The 17,440-nt window shown below is 48.2% G+C and overlaps 1 protein-coding gene across 23 annotated transcripts in view; it reads right to left on the reverse strand.

The window, feature by feature from the left end:
* Window positions 1-17,440, reverse strand: part of SEC31B (SEC31 homolog B, COPII coat complex component) — a 40,775-nt gene that overhangs the window by 4,291 nt on the left and 19,044 nt on the right. For 16 of the 23 annotated variants that reach the window (XM_021072485.1, XM_021072483.1, XM_021072480.1 and 13 more), the window contains 15 exons: window positions 16,771-17,001; window positions 14,213-14,287; window positions 13,857-13,955; window positions 13,415-13,514; window positions 12,721-12,899; window positions 12,324-12,450; window positions 11,811-11,956; window positions 10,933-11,106; window positions 10,270-10,431; window positions 5,389-5,566; window positions 4,660-4,974; window positions 4,355-4,413; window positions 3,898-4,044; window positions 3,494-3,610; window positions 2,969-3,040 (listed from right to left, as the gene is read on the reverse strand). In XM_021072485.1, the coding sequence (XP_020928144.1) occupies window positions 2,969-3,040; window positions 3,494-3,610; window positions 3,898-4,044; window positions 4,355-4,413; window positions 4,660-4,974; window positions 5,389-5,566; window positions 10,270-10,431; window positions 10,933-11,106; window positions 11,811-11,956; window positions 12,324-12,450; window positions 12,721-12,899; window positions 13,415-13,514; window positions 13,857-13,955; window positions 14,213-14,287; window positions 16,771-17,001 (2,181 nt within the window). Of the gene's footprint in view, window positions 1-165; window positions 682-1,632; window positions 2,744-2,968; window positions 3,041-3,493; window positions 3,611-3,897; window positions 4,045-4,354; window positions 4,414-4,659; window positions 4,975-5,388; window positions 5,567-10,269; window positions 10,432-10,932; window positions 11,107-11,810; window positions 11,957-12,323; window positions 12,451-12,720; window positions 12,900-13,414; window positions 13,515-13,856; window positions 13,956-14,212; window positions 14,288-16,770; window positions 17,002-17,440 lie in introns of those variants that run through there. The other 7 variants (XM_013993180.2, XM_013993175.2, XM_003125587.6 and 4 more) reach the window with 5 other exon arrangements.

Raw genomic sequence — 17,440 nt, forward strand, 5'->3', positions numbered from 1 at the left:
GAATCGGAGCTGCAGCTGCTGGCCTGCGCCAAAGCCACAGCCATGCCAGATCCAAGCCTCATCTGTGACCTACACCATAGTTCATGGCAACACCAGGTCCCTAACCCACTGAGAGAGGGCAGGGATAGAACCCACATCCTCTCGGATGCTAGTCCAGTTGTTAACCCACTGAGCCACAACGGGCACTCCTGTTTTACAGATTTAAACTGTCACAGAGAAAGATGTGTGGCTTGTTCCACCAACTAGTAAGTAACCATGGGGTGGGTCCTGGAACCCAGGCCCTTTCCCTCCTCCTGTGTGTTCTTTGGTAGAAGTCCATCTGTCTCAGCCAGGGGACAGAAGCAGAGGGAGGTCCTGAGAAGTGACAAGGATGCTGGGTGGAGGGGACAAAACACTGTCTCCTTCCTGTCCCTGGCCTGTGAGCCTAGACACAGGCAGGGCTTTCTTTTCTTGAAAAGAATCCCAGCCTCAACTGGCCTTAGCAGCAGGTTAGGGCAAAGACAGAGACAGGGTCGCGCTCAGCGCTGGCAGCGCTGGTGGTGGTGGGAGGGAAGGGCAGGCCAGGGCACTCGCCTATTGTGGGTCTGGATTGGATGCTTCCACTCATTCATTTCCTTTTAATTAACCCGCATTCCTTGAGGAGAAATATTTATGTTGGCTCCCATAGAGGCAATCTGCAGACTGGAAAGAAGGGGGAAGAGAAAGCCTGCCTTAGCAAAACAATATCTCTAAAGAGCTCAGGAAGGGAAAATAAGAGAACAAAATGCCATTAAAATAGCCTTCTACCCCCGCCGGAGTCAATGAAAACTTCATTTCACATGCTAATCCCCCACTCCGCCCCCTTCTCTTCTCACAACACCTTTCCCGAAAGTGTTTGGGAAAAGTCTTCGCAGTCAGTACACAGCTCCCCGCAGCTCAGACTTCTCCTTGTGTTAGTTCAGGGCCCCAAGTGGGGCTCTCGCTCCAGCAGCGGCTTTTTTCTCCCCCCCTTTAATTTAAACAAAGACTTCGGAGTTCATCAACCTCCCACTGAAATTCACAGCTGCTGAACAAACTAATCCCCTCTCCCGGCCTTTCTTCCCTTCAATGGGCTCTTGGCTTCAAAGACACTTTGGGAAAGGACTTTGCTGGGGCTCACACTGCTTCATCAATAGAAGTTAGTGCAAGTATTATCTGAAGAGCAAGTGGCTTTACAAACAAATACTGCCTAACAATCCCTTCCTCCCAAACACACACCATCTAGCCCGCAGACATGATGGGATCTACAACAGGATTAGAGATAGTACCCCAGGCTTCACACCCAGCCCCTTTGTGCAGCTGAGCTCAGCCCTGAAGTGGTATGGGGAAAACCCTGGAGCTGAACATCAGGCACGGATGGAGACAGACAGATAGACAGACAGACAGACAGACACACACACACACACACACACATACACACACCCCAGGCTGACCATATATGTTGCAAGGAGAGAGCCTAATTCAGTGCCACCTCCTTTCTTCAATCTCCTGACTTCCCATCTGTCCCAAGCCTCTCTCTTGCCTTATCAGGGCACAGGGAACAAGAACAAAGGAGCCTGGGAAGACAGGTAAGGGCAAAATAGGACCCAGAGGACATAATAATTGGGAGATAACTGAGGAAACCAAATTAAAGCAGCTTTATTGCACATTAAGTACATCAGTGCTTCAAACGCAGAGTCCAACCAAGAAAGTGCAGCCAGAGAAGGCAGCCCTGAGATGAGTGGGGGGTGGGGGAGAAGGGTCTCCAAGCCTTGAGAAGCAGTGCCAGAAGAGTCATTAATATGGCTCTTATTCCAGAACTGGGATTCTAACACAGAATGAATGGTCTAGGCCTTGGGCCAGGGCTCAGGCTAAGTCAGGGGCCATTCCCCACAGGCAGTGTGGTCCTTCTGCTCCTATTCCATAGCCTAAGACAGCTCTCGGCGAAAGGCAGTGCACCCCTTCCACCTTCCATCTCACTTAGCCCACCCTTCACAATGCTGGCAGATGAGAAGCCCCTTCCCCAAAGGGACTAAGATCCTTTTCTCGGTTCTGCTCAGCACCCATCCCTCACATCTATGATTTGTTCAAAGGATGAACAGTCAACTCTACCCCAGCCTCCAGGCTCAGAGAAATACGGACCTGGAAATGTAAGGTCAGGCTCATGGTCCATAGAAGGGGTAAAACAAAAGACCCACATGGTGGGTACTGCAGAGGTAGACTTGGAAGCAACGATCCTGCTTACCCCCTCAGAAGCCGTTTAGAATATCCCTGGGGAGAATTCAGAAGCCGGTTAGAATATCCCTGGGGAGAATACATCCTGTGCCGAGCTTTGTCGAAGTACAGTTTGAGGGAAAGTGAAGAAGAACAGGCTGAGAGAGCCCGGGGCAGCTCCCAGAGGGCCAGGTATTAAGGGGTGGAGAACAGGCATTCTGCTGGTTTGGAGCCAAGCCTACAGCATCATACACCCGCAGCAAGGGAAAAACAAACGGAATCTATTCTCCTCCCCTGAAGGCAGGAGTTAAGGAACAGTCGAAGTGGCCTCCTGGCAGGAGGAGCTGCTAGTTCAGACGTGCAGCTTAAGAGCAATGGTGAGGATAGACTTGAGGGCAGGCATGAAGCTGGAGACCTCGCTGAAGCTGCTGTAGCCCACCACCTGGGCATGCACGGCGAGGCCCTGCTCAAAGCTTCCTGTGTCCGCACATCGGGCAACCTCGTGGAGCCCAGTCAGGACAGGAGGCGAGAGCTGTGGGGGGATTGGCCCAGAGGTTAATCAGCCCAGCCCAGCCCCTGCCTCGGAGGCCCAGGAGGGAGAAGAGAGGACAAGTTCTGGAGCCCAGGCCGGGCAAGGTGTCCATATTCTGTGGGGACTCAGGGCCACTGAGGCCTGTGGAAGGGATACTGGATGCCCTTTGGCCATGGGCGAGGGTGGAAGGGCGGAAGGTGGAGGAGCACCACTGAGCACACTTACTGTCCTCTCACGGAGCTTCTCATACAGACATTCTAGGCGTTGGGCTGCCTCATCCAGCTTCCGTTTTGTCTTCTGCAAGGAGGGAAATGGATTCCGATTCCAGCCCCTAACACTACACAGGGCTCTAAAGAAGCACGGTACCTTAGAGCTAGAATGGCTTAATGTTCCTTCTTTCACTTCACAGGGGAAGAAATGGAGACCCAAAGAGGGTACGTGACTCGCTCAGGCAGAAACAGCCAGGAAGGAGCGGCAGGCTTCCTTACCCCTGGTCTCACCCTTCTTCCAGTACTCCCTGCTGCCTCTCCAAGAGCTAAGTCTCAGTGCCGCTGGCCCTGCTACCAAGGGGCTAAGCTCCAGACCAGACAGGTCCTTCCTGATTCTGCATGGACACCAAATAGGTATAAGATACAGGCAGCATGTCCAGGGACAGTAAGAAGAGTCACACAAGGAACTGGTCTATAACTAAGTGGTCCTGGGTCCAGCTGGGGTATGAGTGGGGGCGTCATGGGAAAGGTTTAGACTCACTAAGTCAGTGGCAGAAAGGGAGCAGCGTTGCAGAAGTGCCTCGAAGCTGATCTTCAAGGACTCATGTTCGGGGGGCAGCTCCTTCATGTCCATCTTCTCAGGTGGCTGCTGAAGCCGCTGAGGAGGGAGCAGGGAGTAGGAGAGATTGAGCAAGCTGTCCTTCCCATGGCTCATCTCAGGACGAGTCCTCAATGACTCAGTGTCACACTGCTCCCACTCAGGCAGGGCAGAGCTGGGGAGGGGGCACCCACCGTTCTCTGCAGTAGGGACACCTGGTACCTGCCCCTCACCCCCCATCTCCTTCGGCCCAGAGTCTGCCTGCACCTTGAGGAATGAAACCATCTACCATGCGCCCTGCTTTTCTACACCCAAGAAAAGTAGGAGGGGAACATCGCTCCTGTCACCTGCAGGCCGAGTTCTCCTGGGGCTCCAGAGGGAGCCTGACTCACACTGGGGACAGCTGGCTGTGAGGAAAGGAGCCCTCGTGGCTCAGGGGTGAGGCACATAACTGGAGCAGTAATTGGTGCTGGGGGCATAAATGTCTCTGGCAACTAGAGAGAGAGAAAAGAAAGGCACATGAGTTTAAGCTGCAAGACTCCTTCGGCCCTGCTTTGAGGGAGCAGTAGAAATTATGGGTGAACAAGGGGACAGAACAGTGAGTGGGGGACCTGGAAGTGGGAAGATGGGGACTGCCTGTAAGAAGGAAAGAGGAGGGGGCTGGGAGGAGAAGAGTGGGTGGGGAAATAGAGAGGACAGAGTGTATGCCTGAGAATGGGAAGGACTGGGCTGCTTTCTGTAAGCATCTAGCGTGTGAGCCGTCGCGGAATGTACGAGGGGTTAGGTGGGGAGAGATGCACTGACCTTTTTCCTCTGAAGGCTTCCCCTGGGCACTGGAGCATTTTTCAAGGAATCTTGAGGCCCTGGAGAGTAAAATATAGAGGTATTTAGGGGCATGATCAGGAACACCGAGATTTCTGGTCTGAAGGGCAGCAACCTTATGTTAGTTGGAGTGTGCCACAGGTCTCTCTGTGGACCAGCACACTCTCAGTTGACACTCTCCAATCCCAGCTCATGGGCTTGAGGAAAGAGACTCTCAAGGTGGTAGTGGGGGAGGGAGGAGAGAGAGGCCATGACGCGGAAGGGGAAGGCCATGGGGGAAGACTGACCTGGCTGAGGGGTCAAGAGGTCGGTGGCTGGTGGGGCGCTAGCACATGGAGCGCCTGGGCCTCCTGAGGGGTGTGCTGCAGGGAGGCTGACAGGAGGGGCTGGCGGCTGGGAGTTCATGGGACCGAGGCCTGGTGTTCTCACAGGAAGCAGAGGGACCAGTCGAGGAGTCTCAGGCAGGGAGGCAGAGCCAGGTGGCATGATGTCTGCGGGTGCCATGGGAGGAGGGGGACCAGGAAGAGGCCATGTTCCAGGGAATCTCACAGGGTTAGGAGCTTGCACCCGTGGCCTTCCTAACAGCCGTGGCTGAGAGGAAGCTGAAATGGGACAGTAACAGGCCATTTGTCACCAAATTTCAATGTGGAAGAGACTCAGAGCACCTCAGGGAGGAGTAAGGTAGTGATATAAAAAAATCCGTAACAATAAATGATTAACACATGTGAATGGAGATCTACCAATTACCACGTCATTTTACTATATTCCTTATTTGACTCTCAAAACAATCCTGTGGGGTTGAAATGACTATAGAACGACTACTATTTTCAAAAGATACGAAGTGACTAGGTATCCTGTCCACAGGTACAAAGCCAGTAACTGATAATACTGAGAATTCAGGCTTCAAATCCAAGCTCCTCTCACTAAGTAGACATACTATCCCCCCAATACATGCTGGCCATGCCAACTGTTTTCCTCTGACCTCTGCCTAGACTGAACTCCACTCAGTCACTCACCGGGCCTTACCCCAGGGCCCAGGGGCAAAGGCTGGGATTCCTGGAAACCAGGTGGCCTATAGTCACTTGTATTCTTCATTCGGGAGCCCTGATAAGGGACAGGATGGGAAGATGTCGAGGGCATCACTAGTGATGACTGAGGTGTGGAAATCCTTGGCCTTACAGATGGAGTCGGAACCTGTAAAGAAAAAAATGAGTCAACATTTGGAAAGGAAAAGAAAGGTAAGTAACTGAAAACAGAAAAACAACAGACAAAATGAAACAAAAAGCTAATTTTAAAAAATTAACAGAATTGATAAATCTTTATAAAGACTGACACAGATGTAGAGAGAAGATACAAGTCATTAAGATCAAGGATGAAGCAGGAAACATTACAATAGACCCTATAGCCACTGCAAAGATAATAAAGGAATACTATAAATAACATTACATCATAAATTTGACAATGTAGAAAAAAAATGGACCAATTCTTCAAGGACCACAAATTACCAACTCAGCCAAAATAAAATTGAAAACCTGAATAGTTCAATAACTATATTTTTTGTGTGTGTTTGTTTCTTTACAGCTGCACCTGTGGCATGTGAAAGTTCCCAGGCTAGGAGTCGAATTGGAGCTACAGCTGCTGGCCTACACCACAGCCACAGCAACACTGAATTTAAGCTGCATTTGTGACCTCTGCTGCCGCAGCTTGTGACAATAATGGATCCTTAACCCACTGAGAGAGGCCAGGGATCAAACCTATATTCTCATGGACACTATGTTTGGTTCTTAACCTGCTGAGCCACAACAGGAACTTCTGTTCTATAACTATTAAAGAGATTAAATTTGTAATTAAAAAGATCCCCACAAAAAAAATCTCTAGGCTTAGATAGTTTCACTGGAGAATTTTACCAAACATTCAAAGTTTGGCAAAATTAACACAAAGTTTACATAATCTCTTCCAGAATATAAAGGAAGGAACATTCCCTAACTCACTTTAAGGTCAGTACTCCTGATACCAATACCACACAAAAAAAAAAAAAAAAAAAAAAAATACAGACCAATTTTCTCATGAACTTAAACACAAAGATCCTCAGCAAAATTTCAGCAAATCAAATCCAACAATGTATATAAAAATAATATACCACAATAAGGTGGGATTTATTCCAGGTCATGCAATATATACCATGATATATTTAAAAATCAATCAACATAATCCATAGGTTAAAGAAAAAAATCATTTGATCATACAAAATGATGCAGAAAAAAACACTTGTCAAAATTCAACACTGATTCATGATTCAGAACGGAATAGAGGGGAAATTTTCCTTAGCCTCATAAAGAACATCTACAAAAAAAATGCAGAGCTACCATCATACTGAGTGGTGAAAGACTGAATGTTTTTCCTCTAAGACGGGAAACAAGGTCATAGTATTCACACTCACTATTCTTATTTTAGGCCTATAACAAGGCAAGAGAAATTAAAAATATACAATTTGGAGAAAAAAGAAATAAAACTGTCTCTATTTGCAGACAACATGACTATCTACATAGACAATCTCAAGGGGAGTTCCCATCGTGGCACGGTGGAAACAAATCTGACTAGTCACCATGAGGTTGTGGTTTCGATCCCTGGCCTCGATCAGTGGGTTAAGGATTCGGTGCTTCCGTGAGCTGTGGTGTAGGTCACAGACATGGCTGGAGTCTAGTGTTGCTGTGGCTGTGACATAAGCCAGCAGCTACAGCTCCAACTGCACCCCTAGCCTGAGAACCTCCATGTGCTGCAGGTGCGGCCCAAAAAAGCAAAAAACAAAAAACAAAAGCAAAAAACAAAAACCCAAGGAATCCATTAAACACTCCTGGAACTAATGAGTTCAGGAATCTCATTTCTGAGCACTGGAAAGTCACAGGATACAGGATTAACACATAAAAACCAATTATTTTCTTGTGTACTAACAACAAGTGGAAACCAAAATTTAAAATGCATTACCATTTAATTTCAAATTGTTGAAGACAAATTAAAAACTTACGTATTTGTTTAAATTGAACAAAACATGTCAGGAGTGGTATCATGAAAATTATAAAGTGCTGGAGTTCCCTTCATGGCTCAGCAGTAATGAACCCAACTATCATCCATGAGGACGCAGGTTTGATCCCTGGCCTCACTCAGTGGGTTAAGGATCCAGCATTGCTGTGATTCAACTCCTAGCCTGGGAACTTCCATGTACCACACTTGTGGCCCTAAAAAGCAGAGAGGAAAAAAAAAAGGAAGAAAATAAAATTATAAAGTGCTGATGGAGACAGTACTAGAGAGATTTACCATGTTCATGGATAGAAAGACTCAACATAGTAAAGACATCAATTCTCCCTACACGAAGCTATAGTTTTAATACAATTCCTGTCAATTTTAGCAAGTTTCTTTTTAGATATAAATAAACTCATTCTAAAATCTATGTTAAAAGGACAAGGTCTTAGAATATCCAAAGCAATTTTGAAACAGAAAAATAAAGTAGGGGAAATTACTTTTTCCCACGTTAAGACTTTCTTATATAGAGGTGGTAATCAAGGCAGAGTGGTACTGGCACAGGAACAGACACACAGATAAATGGAACAGAATAGGGAACTGAGAAATAAGTCCATACAAATATGTCCAACTAATTTTTGACAAAGGAGCAAAATCAATTCAATTGAAGAAGGGCAGCCTTTTCAATAAATGATTCTAGATATCCATTGGCAAAAAAATGAACCTTGACTCAAACTTCACATCTTATATAAAAATTAACTCAAAGTGGAACATGGACTTAAAGGTAAAACTATGAAACTATAAAATGTCTAGAAAGAACATAATAGGAAATTTGGGGGACCCTGGACTAGACTAAGCTTTCTTAGACTTTACATGAAAAGCATGATCCATAGGAGGAAAACTTGGAGCTTATAAAAATTTTTTTTTTTTTGGTCTTTTGCCATTTCTTGGGCTGCTCCCGCAGCATATGGAGGTTCCCAGGCTAGGGGTTGAATCAGAGCTGTAGCTGCCAGCCTACGCCACAGATACAGCAACATGGGATCTGAGCTGCATCTGTGACCTAAACACAGCTCACGGCAATGCCGGATCCTTAACCCACTGAGCAAGGCCAGGGATCGAACCCGCAACCTCCTGGTTCCTATTCGGATTTGTTAACCACTGAGCCACGACAGGAACTCCAAGGAGCTTATAAAATTAAAAATGTTTGCTCTGTGAAGGACTCTGTTAAAGAGATGAAAAAACAAATTCTTACACAGTTACACACATAGATACACAAATAAGTCTGTGTAAAACCAGTGAAATCTGCATCTAGATTATATACTAATGTCATTTTCTTGGTCTTCATATTGTACTGTTGTGTGGGACACTGGCATGGGATGGGGTGGGCTTGGGATGCAGAAGACTTCCCAGTACATTTCATTGTATCTTTCTGTGAATCTATAATTGTTTCAAAATAGAAAAGAGAGAGTGAGAGGGAGGGATGGAGGGATTGAGAGTGAGCAAGTAAGGACAGAGAAGGAAGAGGGTGGACTGGGAAGGCAAGGGAGGGAAGAAAATTAGGGTGGGAATTACAGGTGGGTCAGGATGAATCAGACCTCTGCCAGATAGATACCTCTATCTACAATCTCCTTAGATTTTGTTTCCCTTTAGTAGGCTCCTGGTCTCATGAGTTAACAGCATCCTATCATTCTGGGCACTGTGGTCAGTCCCCGCCGCTAGTAGGTAGAATGGACAGAAACTGGTGTCAAATCCCCACACTCCACTAAACCATCACCAGTTTCCGTACATTCTACCTACTAAGTATCTCAAATCCAACCTCAGTTCCAGCTTTAGATCATCTCATGCCCTAATCATCTCTTGCTATAGCCTCCTAACTGCCTCTAGCCTGCCCTTTCTAGACACATAGCTAGCCTTTCCTATGCATAAGACCAATAGCTCCTGCCTTCAGGGTCAAGTCTAAACTCTTGAACACAGAAGGCCAGGTCTCCCCTGATCTAACTACTACCTGTTACCCCAGCTTCATCTAACTCACTCTACTACCATAAAGAGCTGTTTTGTAGCCCCATTAAAATATTAGTCGTTCCTCAAATGGGCTCTAACTTTTCCTTCAGTGACTTGTACATGCCATTCCCTCTGCCTGAAATACCCTTCCTTACCTCCTCCTTTGCCGAAATAACTTTTAATCTTCAAGATTCTGATCAACCTCATACTCATTCTGAAGCATTCTCTAAACTTCCCTCATCCCTTAGCAAGTTGCTTCCTTCTGTGTGATCTCATGGATCTTTTTCATACTCTAATCATGGCATTTACGAATTTTACTGTAGTTATTTTTTACATAACCATCTTTCTACTAGACTATAAGCTAATTAAGGGCAAGAATCATGGTTTGTGTGCCTTTCTGTTCTGGGTGCCTAGCATTTGTTCAATAAACAGTTAATCAAAAAATAACTGGGAGTTCTCGTCATGACTCAGTGGTTAACGAATCCGACTAGGAACCATGAGGTTTCGGGTTCGATCCCTGGCCTTGCTCAGTGAGTTAAGGATCCGGTGTTGTCGTGAGCTGTGGTGTAGGTCACAGACACGGCTTGGATCCCTCATCACTGTGGCTCTGGTGTAGGCCGACAGCTGCAGCTTTGATTAGACCCCTGGCCTGGGAACCTCCATATGCCACTGGGGCGGGCCTAGAAAAGACAAAACAAAAAGAAAAAGAAAAATAACTGAATCTATGCTTTATGAAGGCCAGAATTTTCATCTTTTTTTTCTCCTACTATATATATATATATTCCAAGTGCCTTGATCCATGCCTGACACTTGGTAGACACTTAATAGGTGTTTTTAAATGAATGAACAAGGTGTTTTTAAATGAATTCCAGTCTTACCTGGTGAGAAGACTGGAATCCCAGTCTGTGAGATGATGTCTCTTGAGAGGTGGGGATAGCTCCCACAACAACCCGGGGGAAGGGGAAAGGGGGAGACTGCTGGCCCAAGACACCAGAACCCTGGGCATGAAAAAGCCGATCTCTGAGCTGCTGAATTGGTGGCTATAAAAGTTATAATAACAAAGAACTGTTAAATAAAATGAAAACAAGCAAATATCTTCTCCTACAAGCCTGGCCCCCTCCAGCATTCAAACGTCAGCTGACCCTCTATAGTCTGGGTTTCCTTCAGGTTGCATAAATCTTTCACCTTTTCAGCTGACCCGCTACACTTCACCCGCCATACGCAACTCAAAGGTCTTCTAATCCCTGCCAAACCTTCCTCCTTGCTGTTTCTGCCTGGAATGTCTGACACCACCTGCTGATGAGCCACTTCTCTCTGAAGGTCCCCCTCAACAGTTTTAACCATTGGAAAGCCCTTTTTGACTTCTCCAGACAAAGCCAGCCCCTTGCTGTGGCGTCCCATAGTGCTTTGTATAAGCTACTGTTACGACATGATAAATCACTGACATCTGATTTTTTCAGCATGACCATAGTGCTTGGAACATGGAAGTGCCAGTGTGAGAGGAGTGAAATGGTTCACTCTTTCCACCGGGCCCCACTCACCTGAGCACAGTCACTGGGTAGGTAGCTCATGGCAGCGTTCAGGCTGCCCTGCGCTGCCAGGAGGTGGGCATACTGAGTGACCCTGGAGGTTGTGGCAGGGCCTGGGCTCACCCCATCAGGACCCCGCAGTAGCTCCAAGCTCTTGTTAAGGACCATCACCTTCTCCATCAGGTCCTACAGGGACGAGGATAAGGGCAGTCAGCCCTCTTCCAAGCACATCCTGTTCTCGAAACCTGGGTAGCTCATCCAAGGATGTCCCTGTTATGGGCATGAGGGCCCCTGGCCATAGCCAGGCACCGGCAGTGGGTGATGATACACGAGACATGACAATCAGAGAAGGGCCACTTGGCTTCACCTCCCAAGCTGTCTGGGTCTACACTCTGGTAATCTCTGCCTCTACTTTTTTGGATTCTTTACCCCTTATGCTAATGCATCACCAATTTCAATTTCTGTTGAACTCTTATTTCATGTGTGATTTTGTCTCCCCATGAGTCTGTGACCCCCCCACCTTCTCTGGATACCCGCAGAGTGTCTGGTACAATTTACAACCACAGGACTTTCCCTGGTAGCTAATAGAAGGCCCAAACTCACAATTTCTCAAATATAAACTTATCAAACCTGAAGTGGGAAAAAAAATTATGAGGGTTCATATCTAAGCAGCTGCTGCTCAGTCTCCCCTGACTGAGAAAGAGGGAAGGAGATGACAGCTGATCCACGGGAAAAGGTCCTAGACTTTGAGGGCCCTTCTCTCTTCCTTAATACCCTGATTCCAGCTAGGGTACCCTGAAGACTTGCCTCTCATGTCCCTGCACATCTCCACCATTAGCCTCTGCAAAAGCCTGGTGTGGAGGGACCAGGGCCCTGCAGAGAAGGGGTACCTGCAGAGCCATTGGGGATGAAGCCTGGTGGCATTTTGCCCAGCACTCCACCAACCGCTCCACACTCCCTGAGCACACGTAACAGAGTCTGGCTTCGGAGGTTAGTGCTCTGCTGCCCTCCTGCTCCATGCGAGTTCCCAGCATGTCTGCAGAGAGATGGAAACTTCTGAAATGGCACAGCTTCCCTGCACTTCTTCTCCTGTTTGAAAATAGGTAGGGGACCATGACCTATGGGACAAGCAGCCATAGCGGCTTTAAGACAACACTGAGGCTAATCCTGCTCTGCAGTGAAGGGCAAAGCTCTTGCACTGAGATGTGACAAGAAAAAGTTAAAAAAAAAAAAAACAAAAAAAACCAACCGACCCCTACTGAAAGTTGGGGCATGCACTCTAGTCCCTGACAACACGGCCTGGCTTCCCAGAGCTCAGCTGTTCCTCTGCCTCCTCACTCAGCATGTCCCTTGAATCCATGCTAGAGCCACACTGCTCCATCCTGGAGCCGAGGGCCACCTACCACAGAGCTCAGGGAATTTCTCTGGCCCTGAGTAGGTCAGTAGCAAGGCCAGAGCCTCTCTCCAGTTCTTCAGGCTACAGGCACACACCATATCTCTCCAACTCTTCTGGGTAACACAGGCTAGCAGCTGTAAATGGGCAGAGTGAAAGAGGCCATCAGCCATCTCCAGCACAGGCAGCAGGGGTCACACTTGGATCACACGCCGTGCTGACAAAAGCTCCTCATAAACAGCCTTCCTGTTTAGACCAATGATGAGGGGCTAGGGGTGAGGCAGTGGTGGGCAAAACAGGAGAGAGAGAAAGGCAGATCCCCTAAACATCAGTTCCACAGTGTAGGCATCTACATGGTAAGGTCCAAGTAATCCCCTGCCCTCCCCTCCTGCATGGTGAGCAGTTACCGGGGCGATTCTGGTTTTCTTTTTGGCCAAGTAACGCTCCTGTGTTTGCTTCAGCAGGTCTGCACCCCCAGCTTGGGCCAGGATGATGGCATCAGCAAAGCGCTCCTCCTTCAGACACAGCTCCACGGCAGGGCCCAGTTCTCCAAGCAGGAGAGCCTGGCTCAGGAGTCCATCTGCGTCTGCAGACAGAGGTATCCCCTCGGCATCAGCCCGCCTTCAGACCCCAGCTTCATGTCCCTGCAAGGGCCACAGCCTGCCTCCTATACTCTGTGTCCCTGTCTCCCATGCCCCAGACAAACCCCCAAGATTCATTCGTTCACAACGAAATGTAGTGGGGTGTCCTGGGGTGCCCAGGTCCAGTGGTAACTCTCTAAGGACAGGACCCAGGACAAGGGAGGGACTCGTGGCAGTATCAGAGGTACGATGTGCGCTTGCTCAACAAGAACAGGGTCACAGTTCTTTAAGCAAGAAGACAAAAGGATAGGAAAAAACTCCTTGATATAAGACCTTTCATAGGAAGGACCCATCTGTGAAAATCTACAGCCACAGAAAGCTCTAACTAGTACAGAACCACCCAGCATTTGAGATTGCGGAGGGAGACAGGAGGCCAGGGGCAAGGGAATGTCCTCAAGAAGAGAACCCTGAGCCCACCAACTCCTCCGCAGAGGGTTCCTCTCCCTCAGGGTCTGGGTACCTTCTGTGATGGGGATCTCCCATGGAGTTATGTTCTGAGGGACCAGCTCATCAAAGAAGGATGAGGAGGCAGAGGCTTCCTCTGCGCTATGTTCAGAGGTCTGTACAAAGAAAGACAGACAGAGGTGGATACTTAGGAAATGAGCCCAGAAGACAGAGCTGGTTTAGTAGCTCTCTCTGGGAGTGCTAGTAAGAGTTGGCCCTTAATGGGTAAAGCTAAAAGAATAACCAGGTCAGGTTTGGGAAGGGCTCTACTTCAAGGTTAAGATACAGCTCCACCCCCGGCCCAAAGCTTCTGGGCTCTGTATGTCACTCTAGTTCCAAGTGAGTGAGGAGTCTGAAGAGCTCTGCCACAGCAAGGCAAAGGTCTAGGCAGGGGAAGAGGCCCTGAAGGCGGGTCTTCTGTGCTCCCCTATGTCAGGCTGACTGGGCTCCTACCAGACCTGGCTGCAGAAGGCCTGTCGTCTGCTACTGTTGGGGGCATCCTCCTTGGGCTGAGGGCTTTCACCCAGCCCCAAATCACTCTTCAACCACATGGCCACCTGCAAGGAGAGATCTATGAGTCCTTCTCTTCCCAGCACAAGGTCAAATAAGCATTACACTTTCTTCTGATTTCCAGACTCCACCAAATGGACTTGCTAAGATCCTTGAGCAATTTTCCTGGGAAAGAAACTACCTCCAGGAGGTAAAATGCCCAAATATGCATTCATGAAGCCCAGGAAGAGGTATTCTGAGATGGCTTCCACTGGCAGGATTCGCTTCTCCACATCAAGTAAATGTTTCTGATGTGAAAGCTTACCTTCTTCTGAAGCTCATCTTTATTGTATCCTAGTAGCTTTAGGAATTTCATTCTGGAGTCCTTCTCTAGGGTCACCTAAGGAACCACAGAACACAGCAGTCTCCGTTAAACAAATACGAATGATTGTCTCCCACACCAGCTGGACATCTGTGCCAGTGTACCTCAAATACAGTTCTTGGTACTACCCTAAGTGCCCCCTGAGGCCACCGCCATCTCTTCCTTTTTCTCCCTGGATTTGATTCCCGTTGGGCTGTGGGCAGATGTGTTAACACACCCTTTCCCCTTTCTGAATGAGAACAGGACCTTCCTGTTGATTTCCTAGATCTGTTACCCTGTAACCTGGTAAGAGTAAGATGTCAGCTATGTTTCTGGGCAACAGAGCTCGTGACTGGTAAACTGCATCTGGACTGGAACTACGTAAAACTACGTAAACACCTGAAGTGGACACCATGGTCTAGGCTTCCCTGACTGTTGAGGGCTGTTGTACTAAACAGAACCCTCGCAGGGATCCTAGAAGTTATGGTTTTGGAATCTGTACAAGAGAGATTATTGGCTCTTGAGGGCCTGAGGCTTCTAAACCAGGGCAGATTACACATCAGCCTGATCTATATCTCACCTTCTCGCACCTGACCTGTCTTCCTGGGAACTGAAGAAGAGAACTCTAAGCTGCCCTATGGGCTGCTACAAGGACTCCCACAGAAGAGAACCCCCTGGTGCTGCCCTGCTGACAAGGTGTGGTTCCTGCCCTCTGTCCTTCTGAGGGGACTGATGCCAAGTGAGCCTTTGGTAGTCGAAAGGGCCAGGTGAGAAGACTCCTATTGGAAGCTGCACAGATATAGTAAACAGAATCAGCTTACCCACTCAGTGTCCCAGATACTGAGGGCCAAGGCCTCCTGAAGCCCTAATGGGTTTGCTGGTCTGGGCCCTTCGTTCATCCCACACTGAACCATGAATTCTGACTATGATCTTTCTCATAGTTCCTCAGGGGCCCCTCCTTCTTCCATGCCCTTCCCCTGGAAATGTTCATCTGTACTCAGCTTCGGAACCATCACGATGGATGGTTCTTAGATAGCTTTTTTTTTTTTTTTGTCTTTTTGCCTTTTCTAGAGCCGCACCTGCGGCATATGGAGGTTCCCAGGCTAGGGGTCCAATTGGAGCTGTATCCGCAGGCCTACGCCAGAGTCACAGCAATGTGGGATCTGAGCTGCGTCTGCAACCTACACCACAGCTCACGGCAATGCTGGATCCTTAACCCACTGAGCGAGGCCAGGGATTGAACCCGCAACCTCATGGTTCCTAGTCTGATTCGTTAACCATGTGCCACGACAGGAACTCTTAGATAGTTTTTTTTTTTTTTTTTTTTTTTTTTTTGTCTTTTTGCTATTTCTTGGGCCGCTCCCGCGGCATATGGAGGTTCCCAGGCTAGGGGTCTAATCGGAGCTGTAGCCACCGGCCTACGCCAGAGCCACAGCAACGCGGGATCCGAGCCGCGTCTGCGACCTACACCACAGCTCACGGCAACGCCAGATCGTTAACCCACTGAGCAAGGGCAGGGACCGAACCCGCAACCTCATGGTTCCTAGTCGGATTCGTTAACCACTGCGCCATGACGGGAACTCCTAGATAGTTTTTCAACTCAGATGCCCCCTCTGTCCTGTGGGTGCCGCTACCTTTTTTGTTTAGCAGAGTAAAGGCTGACCTCCTGCTTATTCCCTCTACTCTCTCCCACCCACCACTCTGGAGCTACTACCTCTCTCCCTCCTGCTTATAACAAAAGCATTATTTCTTACTATTCCCCCCATTTTTTTTTCTTGCTTCCCTCTACAGTTGATCTTTCACAATCCTTTTTTCCTTCTCAGATTCCGGGTGTCTACCTTCATGAAGTTCTACTGTCTCTGAAGCACAGACTCGAGTTCTTCTCAGACCCTCCGGGACAGGCCCTGTCTTTCTTTTTTGCATTCTTCTCTATAATCCCCCAAATCTGATTAATCCTATCACTGCCTGTCCAGTTATTTCTCTTTCTTCCTCCAGCATTCTCCTCTCTTTGGCTCATTTCCTTTGACAGGTAGAGCATTCATCCTGGTGTCATAAGCAACCTGAAATTAACTTGATACTGGAACTGAAGATATGCCTCCAGAATAGAGTGGGATTTGAGAGTCCTGAGGCCACCACAATGACTTGCTTTGGGTTCCCTGAAAAAACTCAAAGCCTTTCAGCTGATTTTTCCCCTGCCTTTCCCTCCCTTTCTTCTCCCTTCCCATCACCTTAACTGTCCCAAGGCATGGCACCATGAAAGCCTTCACCTTGGCTGTGGTAGAATCTAGGACATCAGCGACAGTAGGAAAAAAAAAGGCAAATGTCAGTTGTACTCCTCATTTCCTAGCCATAAATGGTCTCTGAGCCTCTAGTAAAGGGTGAAGATTTTGTGTCCAGGGATGGGTTAGGGCCTCTGGACTCTTGGTCACAGGGTGACTGTTGACAGAGATTGGGGTTGACAAAGGCTGGAGTACCTGGCTTTGGGGAAACAATTCTGAGCTGCCAGCCTTCAGGCTTCTTACCTTCAGGAACTGCCAGAGCATCTTTTCACTTGGCAGTGTCACTTGCTGGATCTTGTTCTGACAGTAATTCAGGACATTTCCTGATCCCAAGGCTTCCTGCAGCTCAGCTGACCGTGTCAGGAATTCAGGTTCCGTGGTGACCTGACTGATGAACACCAGGTGGAGACAAGGCTGTGGCACCTGATGGGCAGTGGTGCTGAGAAGGCCAAAGGTAACCAGCTTCCCCCCAAACTGGTGAGGAAAAACAAGAAGGGAAAGCCAAAAATTAATACTGGGTCAGGACCACTGGGAAGGCTCTCTATTGGCTGACCCTAGGACAGGACAGCAAAAATAAGAGAACTCCTGGGGGTAGAAAAGATCAGGAAGTGAGGAGCGAATGTGCTCCCAACCCAAAACCACCTCTGCAGTTGTGGCACCAACAGCTCCGAAATTCAGGACGTAGTACTTATCTTTTCCTCACCTGTGCTGGTACCACCATCCTCCCAGTCACCTGGACTGAACTCCTTGGGATCATCAGTCTTTACACCCGCTACAGCCAGCGACAACAAAGTCTTACCTCTTGTTCAATGTGCCTCACGCTCAGTGCTCGCAAACCTAGATTACTGGAAAACGCTGCTAAGCTCTGGGGTTTTACCTCCTCCATTCCAAGCCTTAGGTGATCACCCTACCC

The sequence above is a fragment of the Sus scrofa genome, chromosome 14, assembly GCF_000003025.6.
Source record: "Sus scrofa isolate TJ Tabasco breed Duroc chromosome 14, Sscrofa11.1, whole genome shotgun sequence".
Classification (NCBI taxonomy): domain Eukaryota; kingdom Metazoa; phylum Chordata; class Mammalia; order Artiodactyla; family Suidae; genus Sus; species Sus scrofa.